This window comes from Blennius ocellaris, assembly GCF_963422515.1.
Source record: "Blennius ocellaris genome assembly, chromosome: 11".
Taxonomy (NCBI): Eukaryota; Metazoa; Chordata; class Actinopteri; order Blenniiformes; family Blenniidae; genus Blennius; species Blennius ocellaris.
Genome location: NC_137660.1, coordinates 13065202 through 13078208, shown reverse-complemented (window position 1 = coordinate 13078208; position 13007 = coordinate 13065202). Strand labels below are relative to the sequence as shown.

At 41.8% G+C, this 13007-nt stretch overlaps 1 protein-coding gene across 8 annotated transcripts in view; it reads left to right on the top strand.

Moving 5' to 3' along the window:
• The window catches only part of LOC308136564 (pleckstrin homology domain-containing family A member 5-like), a gene marked incomplete at its 5' end in the record, with an annotated part of 81963 nt that overhangs the window by 49583 nt on the left and 19373 nt on the right, over positions 1-13007 (top strand). For 6 of the 8 annotated variants that reach the window (XM_080504927.1, XM_080504931.1, XM_080504924.1 and 3 more), the window contains 6 exons: positions 2879-2999; positions 3074-3178; positions 4586-4658; positions 6976-7076; positions 9060-9175; positions 11115-11609. In XM_080504927.1, coding sequence (XP_080361053.1) covers positions 2879-2999; positions 3074-3178; positions 4586-4658; positions 6976-7076; positions 9060-9175; positions 11115-11609 — 1011 coding nt within the window. Of the gene's footprint in view, positions 1-2878; positions 3000-3073; positions 3179-4585; positions 4659-6975; positions 7078-9059; positions 9176-11114; positions 11610-13007 lie in introns of those variants that run through there. The other 2 variants (XM_080504928.1, XM_080504929.1) reach the window with 2 other exon arrangements.

Here is a 13007-nt window from a genome sequence, read left to right as displayed (position 1 = left end):
CCTCAGTGTGCTTAGAGCGCCAAGCCTCAGTGGCAGCATAAATCCCTCCTCGCTCTTTTCTGCACACACAGACCAACACGCTCACACAAGCGCTCAAAATCTGTGCAGGGCCCGGCAGTAGACTGACACTGTAACGCACGTGGGTTAGTGCAAAAGATACAGACTTTTAGAATTGCTTGTTTTTTTTTTTGTTTATTTGAAGAGTTTATTCTTGTTTAATACATTAAATTGATGTGACCAGGCTGTACCACTTCACTGCAGGGAAAAATCAATTGAAAAATCAAATAAAAGAAAGGACTTTGAAGCATATTACCAAGTAACAATGACCTGAACGAGCTCGGTGTTTTCTCCCAGCCCGACGACGCGACTGTACGCGTTTACGTGTTTGTTTTCTAAATTGAAGCTGAAGACAGGAGGTCATGTGGCCTTTTCAGCCGAGGTTCAGTGACTTCGCTGTTGACACAGAGCTGCTGTAAACACAAAGATGAGCATTGCTCCTGGTATCCTGCCACAGCTATTACTGTGGTCTTAAGTTACAATCTTTTCCACTGTGGGCTGCTGCTGTCGGACACAAAAATTCAACCTTAACCAGAAAACAGTCATCTAAAGCAGGCATTGGTTCCAGACACCACATTGAAGATGTGAATAGAAACCCAATTCATGTGGGGTTTCTTGTGATCATTTCAGAGGCAGCCCTTTGGTGATTCGGTGGTCACGACTTATGTAAATTGCTGATAAACAATGGGGAAGCTGAAATGAGCAATGCATAAAAAAAATACATTTTTCTTTGAAGTCGTATCCTGACGGCTTTGGTTTCATAGGGCTTTTTCTTTTCTTTTTTGTTTAAGTGCTGACTCAGGTTTTGTCAGTCAATCTGACAAAGCGATTGTTTTCAAGACCATAGCAATATGATAATTGGGGGGTATTAAAATAATTGCAATCTGCTTAAAAAAAAAAAGAAGCATTTAGATGCACTTCACAAATGCAATGTTCAAATAAATAGTAGTTGTTTTAATCCAATTGCTCTTTTAATTAACTGTCATCTGATGAAGAATATCACTTCATGCTGTTTATATAATCTGATAACTCTAGATATCAGAAGATTTTAGTTTTTATTGGATAAGTAACTATTTTAAAAAGCTTAAAGTACCAGCATGTGGCAGATCTATGTTAGTCATGTTTTTTCTCTATTTTGTGCGATTGAATGTGATACTGAACTCGATCAAAGCTTCATTTCATGTGTTTCATGTAGGTCAAATAATGGTTTATTATTTTTTGCCATTGGAGCATGATTGCAGTTCTTTTGCTCCTCAGTAGTGGTAAAGCATATGGCTGTATGTTTTTAGTGGTGTACTATTGTAATGTAGAATACATTTTCATTTTCTATTTTCCCCATTTAATGAGCATGTACTCACAAGCCTGCACTTACACTCAAGCCACCGATTTCACACACTCACACACACACACTACTTTTCAGTTTCACCACACGCAGATTGATTATCGGATCCAAACTAATTATTTGCAGCTCAGACATGGTCTGGTGCCAAATAGAGCATCAAATAGAACCATATCTCCCTTACGACAGAGTCCGTCTACTCTCCACTCCTCCAACTTCATGTTTTCATTTCATTAAGTGTCATATATTAGAGTTGAGTTAGGACTTACATTCTGGGGGTGCTAAAAAGTATTTTTTGCGACAAATTCATTGAAAATATGACCAACGGAGAATTCAGTGGGTCCTCTTCACTCGTCATGAGATGTGTTTTTCATGTGTGAAGAACATTAGGGTACTGCCGCTTCACAGATTATGTAATGTATCATTTAAATCCAGGTAAGACAGTCAATCTGTGTTCGGGTTTTTTTTTTTGTTTGTTTGTTTTTGTTTTTTTTGATCTCGTCCTTGTTTTGAGGGGTATGCGGGGACCTCTCGCCATGCTGCACGGGAATGAACATCCCTGTGCATCCTTGCGATCCTGTTGGTGATGATCTGCATTGTTGTGCACTGTGATTATTAACAGCATGGAGCCTGGACTAACCCACATTTAGATCTAGAGTTTGCTTGTGTTGAATGTGAACAGTTGTGTCTTGGCGACTGACACGCGATCGTCCGAGCGGTTTGACCCAGGTGTTGTTCAGAAGTAACCTGCTATGAGCGAAGGTGAAATGGCTAGAGTGGTAGAACAAGGTGTTCACAACAGGGTTTCTGCATTATTATTTAATCTTTTAATTATTTAGTTATTTCCTTTCGCTATTTCTCTTGATGAAAGCTCGTACATTTGGGCTGCTCCTTGAATGGTCGCCACAGTGGGTCCACGTTAGCGTGACGTGTCACCGGTGGGAGATTCCAGTTTCAGGCTTTTATCCCAAATCTCTTAGCAGATTGAGCTTTAAGCATACAATAAAAGTAGCCTGCTCGAAGTTTTATACAAGTCTTATCATAGATTTCTTTCACACGTCTATATATAATCTCGAACACCAGTTGGGAACCAGGACTTTTGAAAACATTGAAGAATATATGGTAATTCTGTGGACCAGAGTAAACTAATTTCACAAGGTCTTATATCCTCCAGCAGTTGTGTTAAACTTAATATGCTTTCATGTTTTCGAGACTTAAAGACCCTGCTTCGGCATCAGCCTCAGTTCAATGTGTCATGCAGCCTTTACTGACTGTTGATGTATCTCCAGTGACATTGTGGGAGTAATTGGTTTGATTCACGAGTCTGTGTTGAAATCTCATTATAACAGAGTTTGAACATCAGAGGGGGGGAAATAAGGAGAGCAGATGACAGAGTCTGCATCCTCCCGTTTTCCTATCTTTATCGAAGCCCTTGAACTTCTGACTGATGACTCACCGACACGCTCTGTGTCTTTTGTTCAGATCTGCCTCCAAAGTGCCAGCGAATGAGAAGAAGGAGCGGCCACTGAACACTATGAGCGAGGCCTCCAACTACGTGGGCAGCTCGGACTACGCTGCGAACCCCAGTAGTCCAGCAGGAAGAGTGAGCGATGAACCGAGACGGGGGGGTAACCCAGCCTGCAATGAGCTCACTTGACTTGACACTGTGTGTTTCAGCCCTCAAGACCTTCTAAAAAAATTCATAACTTTGGGAAACGGTCAAACTCCATCAGGAGGAATCCCAGCGCCCCAGTAATCAAGAGGAACTGGCTTTATAAACAGGTGAGGAAGAGTAAATGACAAGGAATTGTATCAATTGTACTCATTTGTATTGAGAAGCTGAGTAGGTAATTCTATCTTTTACTAATTGTTTATATTTGCAGTGTAAAAGATCAGCTAGACATTCAGTATAAATTTAAACATCTCGATAACTCTCAAACGTTTATAATCAACGTGATTCAGGCAATTTAAGAAAGCTGTTGTCTTCCGTAATTACTTTATTTACCTTAGTGTGAAAAGACGATGCTTGAAGCAGCTTTTAGTCAAACTGGACTCTCCAGCTCCCTCACTGGAAGGCTAATTAAGTTGTGATTGCGAGCGCTCCGCACTGTTTTGTGAACACGTGACGGCTTCCTTTGGTGCAGCTGCCAGCTGCTTTTCCTTGAGAGACCTCAATCAGGGTGACGTAGATCAAGCGAACGACTCGCAAATCTGCTACTCCGAATAAAAGCTGGATTTGCACTTTTCTTTTCCTGCCTCATTGAAACCTGGAAGCTATTGAAGCCCTTGGCTGAGGGAAAGCTGGAGCCCTTCAGTTGGTCCAGCGGGAGAACAAAATGCCACACTGATTGATGCAATGGTGAAAGCCTCGACAGAGCGAGATCTGATGGAACGTTTGAAGTTTCTTCATGAACACATTATAAAATAAGTGGCGAAGACCTTGATTGAATGGAGGGAAGGTGGTGAATTAATTTACACGAGACGATTCGATTCTCATCGCTGCATTTCTGAGCTGCTGCTTCCGTTAACGTCCCGAACAGCATTTGGTATTGTGAATCTGTGATACTAATGTGTTAAACATGCTGGATTGTGGAAGTGAATTTCCATTTTAAGCAAACTGCAGCCCACATGCCGTTTGACCATAATGACAGAGTTGTCGAGGTCCCTCCCCCTGCTTTTGTGCTCGGGGTGGAATCTACGATTAAGGACTCTGCTCAAGTTTTCCATTAAAACGAACGGGGGAGGTAATAGCCTTTACTTCACCCTCCATCCTTTTCAAACAGCAGTGTGAAAAGGACTTTGATTTGACACTAAAGAAAACCTCGGCACAGGACATTTAGTGGCGCTGTCTTCTGGCAGAAATCAAGTCTCCTGACAAGAAAATTGCAGTCACTTCACAGAAACCCAAGAAATGTCTGACATTTGTTCTGTCTTCCATTATGCTTTATGATCTATGAGGTGTTGTGGACCGCGTTTTCTTAGGAAAAAAACGCTAAAAACAGTAAAGTGACACCTGCCTTGTGGTGGACATGCTGTACAACTGGACTTCAAACAGCTGATTTTAAGAAATTTACCAACTTTCATTCTTTAAGCAGCTTATTATAGTGATTAATCATTGTGTTGCCAAAAAAAGGGGGGGGGATTTCCTATCGGTTATGGAATAAATGTACCATATCCTTCTGATTTCAGGACAGCACAGGGATGAAACTATGGAAAAAGAGATGGTTTGTGCTGTCTGACCTGTGCCTCTTCTACTACAGAGGTGAGTGCTTTCCCTCCATGTTACATCATGTTTTTTGACACCGCTAACAGCAATAGTGGTTTTTCATTAGCAGTGAAAGTGCTGTTGTGACCTTCGGTGCTGCAAACTCTGCTCCTGCTGATGGTTAATATATCTGGATACAATTCCCTGTGTAAGCAGCCCGTCAGGACCGGCTGGAAAGACACTGTAAGCAGTGCCAAGTCTTTTAATAAGGCTTCGATGCAACCCTACTGGTGGAGAGAGGTCATAGCAGGGGCGATCTAATAGTTTGCAACATTTGGCCAACCCAGTTATTCTTAAATAAAGCTGAATTAAGTGCTTTTATTCTTGCAAATCATTCCACATGATTGGAACCAGAATCTCCTGATCACTGAAGGTGCGAGTATTTTTGAATTGAATTGAATGATCTGAGTGATGATGAATATTCATTTCAAACATACAAACAGAAAAAGAAAGAAGAAAAACTAAATTTTCCTGGCAAAATAATTCTGTTTTCAGACCCGAGCAAGAACTATGTTATTCACTAAACCATAACTAATTTCTCGATGGACGTCGGGTTAGTCATTTAAATTTTTTTCACCTTGTATTTCCTCAAGTTTCCTCTTTGCTGTCATTGCAAAGTATTTGGCAGTGTTGTTATTCAAAACCTGCTTTTCACCGAGCAGCCATTGACTAGGGATTTCACTTTTTCTCATGCGGCACTAATGCTCCTATCAAATATTGACACAGCTGAGAATGTCTGAGAACTTTGAAAAGTGAAATCAACAAGGCGAACTCCTGGTTAGATCTGCCGCGAGACTGCAGCCGCAGAGAAAAGATAAATCTCACCTGCTATAAGTCCACACATCCCAGCGCTGCGACTTCATGCAGATATAGCTATCGTTTCTGCTGATCAGGCTGACATCTAGTCTGTGTTATTTCTAGCGTCTGCCACTCCTGTCGCCCTCTTTCCGCCCCCTGACTGACAAAAGCCACAGACAGCAGCCAACCCATAGGCTTTATCCAGATGGATATGTTGAGAAATTGTATCCATCAGCAGAGAGTGGGTAGAAAGGTCACGAACTGCGCTGCCTCAACTAAAGGCAGCTGCTCCCTGCTGTAGTTATCAGACTTCTTAATGTTCACCAGGATCGCCCACAATGTTGCTAATCCTCAGACTTCTCTGAACAAGCTTCCGTGTTGGAACTTTGTTTTGTTTTGTTTACAGGGCAGAAACACATAGACGTATGGATAAATAAACAGTGAGTGCAGGTTCAGCTAATGCTTTCAAATACATTAGAAGCCCACAGTTCACATCTGCTGCCCTTAACTCCTTCGGGGGCATCTCGAGATCACAACGTGGGTTTTGCCGGCTTGGAGGTTGATCATTATTACATCTGGGTGTGCGGTTTGTCAGAGTGGCCCGTTTATCTCATAGGGTTGTTATGATGTTCAGTCTGATATGTCATCAAAGTGTCACGACACTGCGCTGATAGTGGCTGTGTCAATAGAAATTCAGCCATTCACCAAGGGGCAAGTAGATTCTGTGTTAAACATCCTGGGAAAATGGCAAATAGCAGTTTCTGCTGATCAGGTAAAGTTACAGAGACGGAGGCTTGACCTTTGTTTACGTCGCTGCGTGATGAAGGGTGGTGAAGTCACACACACGGCTTGGTGCGGGGAACCATTGCAGCCTGTGTCTGTGTTTCGGAGCCAGGTTAGCCTGCTTTGGGACATTTTTCAAATGCCAATGCGTCAAAGACTTTCATCTCAGAAATCATTGCTTTCAATGTGAAAATTAGAAGCAGTCTTGTGGCGCCCGAGAAAAAAAAGCAAGGTTTTTCATACCAGCGTGATCAACACAGCACATTGCAACATGAAGTAATGTACTTTTGCAAACCATACAAGTACGCTATTTAAACAAAACCAATGTCTTTATAGGTATTCAGCTGTTGTTTTCTTTGTAATGTTTGTTTTTCTGCTGTGGTTTTGTGTAGTAAGTAGTGTAATTTGCTAATATCAAATTGGGAAGCTAAGCTACTCGCTGCTTAAAACTTGGGATTCAATCTAATCCCCCCTGTGGAGAGTGCGCCATTGTCAACGTGGAACCCTGTCTGTTCACTTAATGAGGATTAGAGCAGCCTAGCTATAAAGGACATTGAGGCAGTGCACATCTTCTCCACTCATTTTACTCATCTGAAAAAAACCCAACTGTATTTTAGCTCTGCTCCCTCATAGTCTGTGTACTTTGTTAACATATTAATGGGCAAAATCACAGTAACATTAACTGAATAAAATGGTCCCTTATATTTTGTGCCGTCGTCTTTTCTCTCTGCAGATGAAAAGGAGGAAGGGATACTTGGCAGCATCCTCCTGCCAAGCTTTCACGTGTCCATGTTGTCTGTGGATGACCATGTTAACAGAAAATATGCCTTTAAGGTCAGTGCATGTTTTAGTTTCTTTGAAACTTAGTTTGACTGCACAGTGCATGGTTTAGTGCTCGTGAAACACAAAAAACGGAAAAACAAATCAATATCCACATTAAACAAAAAAGACGTAAATACATGAGCCTTCCCGAGCTCGGGTTTTTATGTTTTTTGTTTTATTTAGTTTTTTTGCTGCATTGACTCTTTGAATTTCACAGTGCTTCACTCGAAACAGTTTCTCTGTTTACTTTGTTACTTTAGAAAAACTGTTTATTGATTAAATACCATTTTTTTAAAACCTTAGAAGCAATTTGCTGACGTAAGCAGACTGAGGGGCTTGTCATATCTCTGCTGTCAGTGGTGCAGCATCAGAGCACTGCAATACTCCGCGTTGCTTCATAAAGCCCAAGTTACAAGACAACAGGCATACTTTATGGGTTTTTGATTTGCACAGTATTTGACTTGCGGGTTCTTCATAAACCCTGAGAGACAACAGCAGCAGGACAACAGCGTTGCCCTGCCAAGCACAGCCAAGCACAGACGCCCAGGAGTCTGCTCAAGGTCTCTGAAACCACACAGCCCACTTCTTTTCCAGCGTGCATTCAGACTGAAGCGAGACGAGAGAAACACAAAAGCAGGACAGGACCTCTTCAGTTTGAAAGATTCCCTTTGGACAGGAATGAATTCTGACTGCATATTGTTTTGTTTTTTTGTTGTTGTTTTTTTTTCTCTCTCTTGTTGTTGTGACCTAAATGACCATGTCATTAAAAGTTCTCAAATGCTCTCAGAGGCAATTGAAGAAATGACATGGCTGGTTTTGTTGTTTACATCTTGGTAAACAGGATATTGAGGTCACTCACTAAACATTCTGTCCCTCTCTTTTTTGTGTCTGGCTTTAAAAATACATCGGCTTGTTGGTCAACGAGTGAGCAGACCAGCAGTGGAACAATGTGTTTGTCGTTCAGTACACATGGTAAGTCCTACTGTCCGAACACTACTGTGGACGATTTATCACCCCAATCTGATGGAATGCATGAAATTGAGGTGACTCAAGGAGTTGATTTATCTTCAAGGCACAGATGGCCGAGACTATTTACAAGGTAGATCTTCTCACTGTTACGTGGAAAGAAAAATACATGAAGTAACACGTCATTACCTAGAAAACAAATGTATCTTTTGAGAATCAGTATTTAACCTGAAAATTAGGTCATATATGAATTAGAATTTTAAAAAAGAATTATTACAGCTTCATTTGAGAAGCAGGAAATATATTTTATATTAGCTAGATTTATTATTATTTTTATTTTTTTTATTATTATTATTATAGCAAGCCAGAAAAGTTAAAGGATATATATATATATATATATTTTTTTTTTTTTTTCCCCTGACCAAATATCAGATGATTTGTTAATTCTTCTAAATGACTGCAATTTTACAACACTTGGACATGTGTGTATGTAGATCTTGGTTGTTTCTCCCTCATATTTCATTGTCAGTACAGCCTATTGTGTTATCAGCCCATTCCTTCTTCTGCCTTGCTTGTTTCACTGCAGCTCTCGTCTTTGTCACGCTCCGGTTCCGCCGGCTTCTCCCATAAACCTCCATCCACACTGCCTTTTAGAGCTTTTGAGCAGTTTATGAACCACATCTGGCACCTGTAGCTGTCTTATCAATCGCCCGGTGCGATCGTGTCACGTTCTTCCTGCACACCTGGTGTTTAACTGGCTCAGTTGGGTCTACGTGGATGTTTCTCTTGCTTTTAAAGCTCTCCTGCGGTTGATATGCACAACTTAGCATTACACATAGGATGACCCTGATTTTTTTTAGACATGTTTCCAGGTATACAAATGCGATTTTATAAAGCCCATTTCTTATTCTTACCATATTTAAGGAGTGTACTGTGAGTACTGAAAGTGTCTTTCATCTTGCCTTTTGTTTTTGTCTTCTCCTTCCAGGTAACGCTTCGTGTCCTTGATCCTGTCCGTTTTCAAAACAGGCAACGCATCCCAACATGCGGACATACTATTTTTGCACTGACACAGCCAAAGAGATGGAGTCATGGATGAAAGTAATGACGGATGCTGCACTTGTGCATTCAGAGCCAGTCAAAAGGTTTGTGAGAGCTTCACTAATGTGAACATTGCTGCCTCGTGGGTAATTTCACTTGTAAATGGAGGGAGGGGAAAAAAAAAAAAACCCTCCGAGGACATTTTTTTAAATCATGTGCTAATAACTCTGCCTCTGTGCTAGTAACTCTGTTACTCTGCGTTCTCTCCCTCTGCCAATGTTCTGGAAGCGAGTCATTTTTAAAATGCCTCTATTAATCCTGCTAATGTCGTCGACAAATACCTACTTTTGACATCTCTGGTCTTGGGGGGGTTCTTGAAGAAGCCACAATTTTCTATCTTTCACATTATACAATATTTTTTGTTATATAAAAACTGACTTGCAGAGTAACGTAGACAATGATGCTGTGGTCCTGTCTGCAGTCAAATGCACAGTGCGGTGGGACGAGGAGGTGTTGTGCACAGCTGCGCCGGCTGATCAGGATGACTGAGTCCTCAGGATTTGCTTTTCTTTTTCCTTTTTTAAACTGCGTTAAATGTCTGTCACTTGGCAGCCCGCCTTCTAATGCCCTTCTTTGACATGGGTGAGCAGAGGCGTAATGGTAAAGCACTGTGTAATTACACAGAGCAGTAGTGCTTGAAATCCACTAAATAGCCCTGTTAAATGGGACCGTTTGATGCTGCTATAAGGCTATTTAGTATCACCGCTCTGTATCTGTCAAGACCAAAAGGTGTCTTCATTTCAGCCGTCGTTATTCTTGTTTCGGCCATTTGTCCACTTTGAGCACGGCCAAATGACCTTCCATCAGGCTCGATGTGTGCTGTGTGGGAGTCGCAGAAAGCTGGAGAAGACATTACATGTCTGTAAAGCAGCTGTTTAGTACACAAGTGGAAACTGAAGGAATGCCTTTTCTGCAACTCCCTTGTTGGTAACCCAGTGGGCCATGCTACTGAGGGGAATTTGCCCAACTTTGAAGTTGTGACCTTGAGTCTGTCTTAGGTTAAGGAGTAGAGGTGTCCATTACCTCTGCATCTGTCCCCCGGGACCACTGAGTGTTAGACAGGTCTTCTAGGAAGGAGGGAACAAATGGATTACTGGGGGCTGCGCGCCACCTTTCAGACGTGCCTCAACAAAGGCTGCGTTTTATTGGAAATATCAGATTTCCTTTTACATGCCTGGGTTTCTCTGGCAGCTGGAAATAAGATTGTTCACCCCGCTCTATTATTTCACACTTTTAGTTTTGTTTCAAAGCTGTCTCTAATATTGGAGCTCACAGAGGAAGTGCTTTAAGTCATCCATAGTATTTGATCTGTCCTTGATTCATTCACTGTGATGACACACATTTAAGTATTATTTCCATCATATTCAGCACAGGAAAGTTGATGTACTATCACCCTCTGCACACGAGATAGATTACACTTTCTTTTTGTTGTGCATTTTGTGGGTGAGAATAATGCCATGAATGACATCATGCAAAAGGTTTTGTGTTCAGCTTGGATCAATTGGACATTTGAGGGAATGCAGACTCCCCAAAAGCACAAAATGAAATGTGATACCATGGCATTGAACATGTATTTGGAGGAAGTTTTCCAGCATATCTAAGTAAAAAAAAAAAAAGAAAAAGAAAAAGGAAATGATCAGTTACAAAGCTGCGGGAGAAAGAAAACTCAAGAGGTTTCGAAAAGATGACAAGACCTACAAATAAGTACAAATAAAAGTTGAGGAAATTCCTGACTCCAAAATAACAACAGCATCTTTAAGGCTGTGCCAATTCAGACATCCTTTTTATATGCACTGGAAAAATACGCAATCATGAATGACACAGAAGTTTTTTAAATGTTATATATCACATTGCGTGTTGTAAAAATAATCTAGAATCAACTCCTGTGTGCAGTGGTGTTTAATTTTTCTCTTCTGTTTTTGTTGTATTTAGCTGAATATTTACTTGCGATGTCTCAAATATGTTTCCCAATGTCTCCCGTAGGTTGGACAAGTTAAAAGTAGAGCAGTGCGGACCACAAGAGATCAACCATGTGTCCAATAACAGGCAGCCGCTCACGCAGCCAGAAATCCAGAACAATGAGCGCAACCGCGAGGTCGACCGTGAGCGCACTGCAGCAATCACTTCCACCACGGACGAGGATGAGAGGAAGCAGCGGGACGCTGAGCGCTACGGCTTCCAGAAGGATGGGGCGGATCGTGAGCGCCCACTCACCAAAATCAACAGCCTGAAACTGCAGCCGGCTCAGGCTGCAGCCATCAAGGCCAGCGTGACCTCGTCGCAGCCCGTGACGGAAACCGACGGCCCCCAGCTCAATGGATCCGGAGAGCCAGGTCTGTCTGATGGAACCGGAGGTCCCGCACAGCAAAGTCCTGCCCACGAGCAGGACCGCGGTCTGAGCAGGACCAGCTCCATGCAGCAGCTGGAGCAGTGGGTCCGCACACAGAGAGGACGCAACCAGGATGATGACACCAGAAGGTTTGTTTGTTTGAGTTCAAAGAGGTCACAGATACTGTGACTTTTAACTCTTCAGGCAGGTCTTTCTACAGAGAAAAAAAAAACCTTGAGAAAAAAAAAAAATTTAAAAGCTTGGTCACCTTTGTATGTTTTCAGACTTTAACAACCAGAACTTCAGAGTAACACGCACTGTATATTTGACTAGTTTTCATGCCATGATTGAAACGCAGGTCTCCAACGATCAACTGTGAAGATGCAGTCTTATAGTATCCGTGTCAGTTGTGTGTTCACTGCAAGAGAAAACATAAACTCTGACATCTTAATTTGGCAACAAGACATGCAGCTGAGCTAAATTGAGTGAGATGGAGAAGTGCTGACTCGTCTTTTTTGGGGAAAGAAAGGGATTTTCCTGGATTTCTGGAATGCTCGTATTCAGTTTATATGCAAACTATGGTTTTCCAAACCTTCTTATTCGTACTCTTTCTGAAACTATGTTGTTGAAAGCCAGAGGTTTTACATCCTTTCATCATTATTCAAACACTTTTACATCACAGGAGTGAATGTACCACTAAGTAGAAGATTGGGGTAAACAGTCGCTGTATACGCTGTGTGTCCTCGGCGGCTGCCGGTCACTGACCTTGATGTGAGAATCCATTTTTTAATTGGTTGGGATTACACAGCCTTGTTTATCTGTCTGGCCGTCAGTTTCTCTCTTCCCCTGTTTATTTGTCCATCACTTGATCCTCCCCAGCCTTGTGTTCAAGTTTGACACAGCCATGGCTGCCTGCCTGCGCTCACTTCTTGATTAGGTTTATTTTGGGAATTGGGTACGCATACCCAGTTTGAGCAAGACGTGAATATAAAAATATCATTGATAAGGCTTTCTTTCATGTCGGCGTTCTGTCATAACGGCACACATTCCCTCCTGTTTTTCTCTTTCAACACTCTCCCTCCTGTCATTACATGCATATCCGGCAGACTGATGTTTAGTTTCCACGCAGTCACATGCCGGTTTTGCAATGCGGCTGTACGAGGTTTGACAGACCAGCGAATGTTCTCGCCCTGATCTGTCAGAGGCCTAATAAGAAGCTCTCTCCATGCCAGCTACACTGACTTTGAACCCACTGGGAAAGAAGAGGGTTGGGGTTTTTTTTTTACCTTTTAGTATCACTGAACTGAAGGCACACAAATAAAAGCAGCAACACTCACCATGCTTTGGTAAATTTGTTTCATGATTTGTTTGGATGTAATCAGGTCTCCAAACTCTGCTTATTTCTCAGCTGGAAGGGTTTTACAACTACAATGTTGAATTTAGAACCACACAGGCAAATCAAAAGTCAAAACATGATATCGCTTTCACACATAAATGTATCAAAATCAAGCATTAAGCATTTATTTTCTTCCATATAAAATATTCCC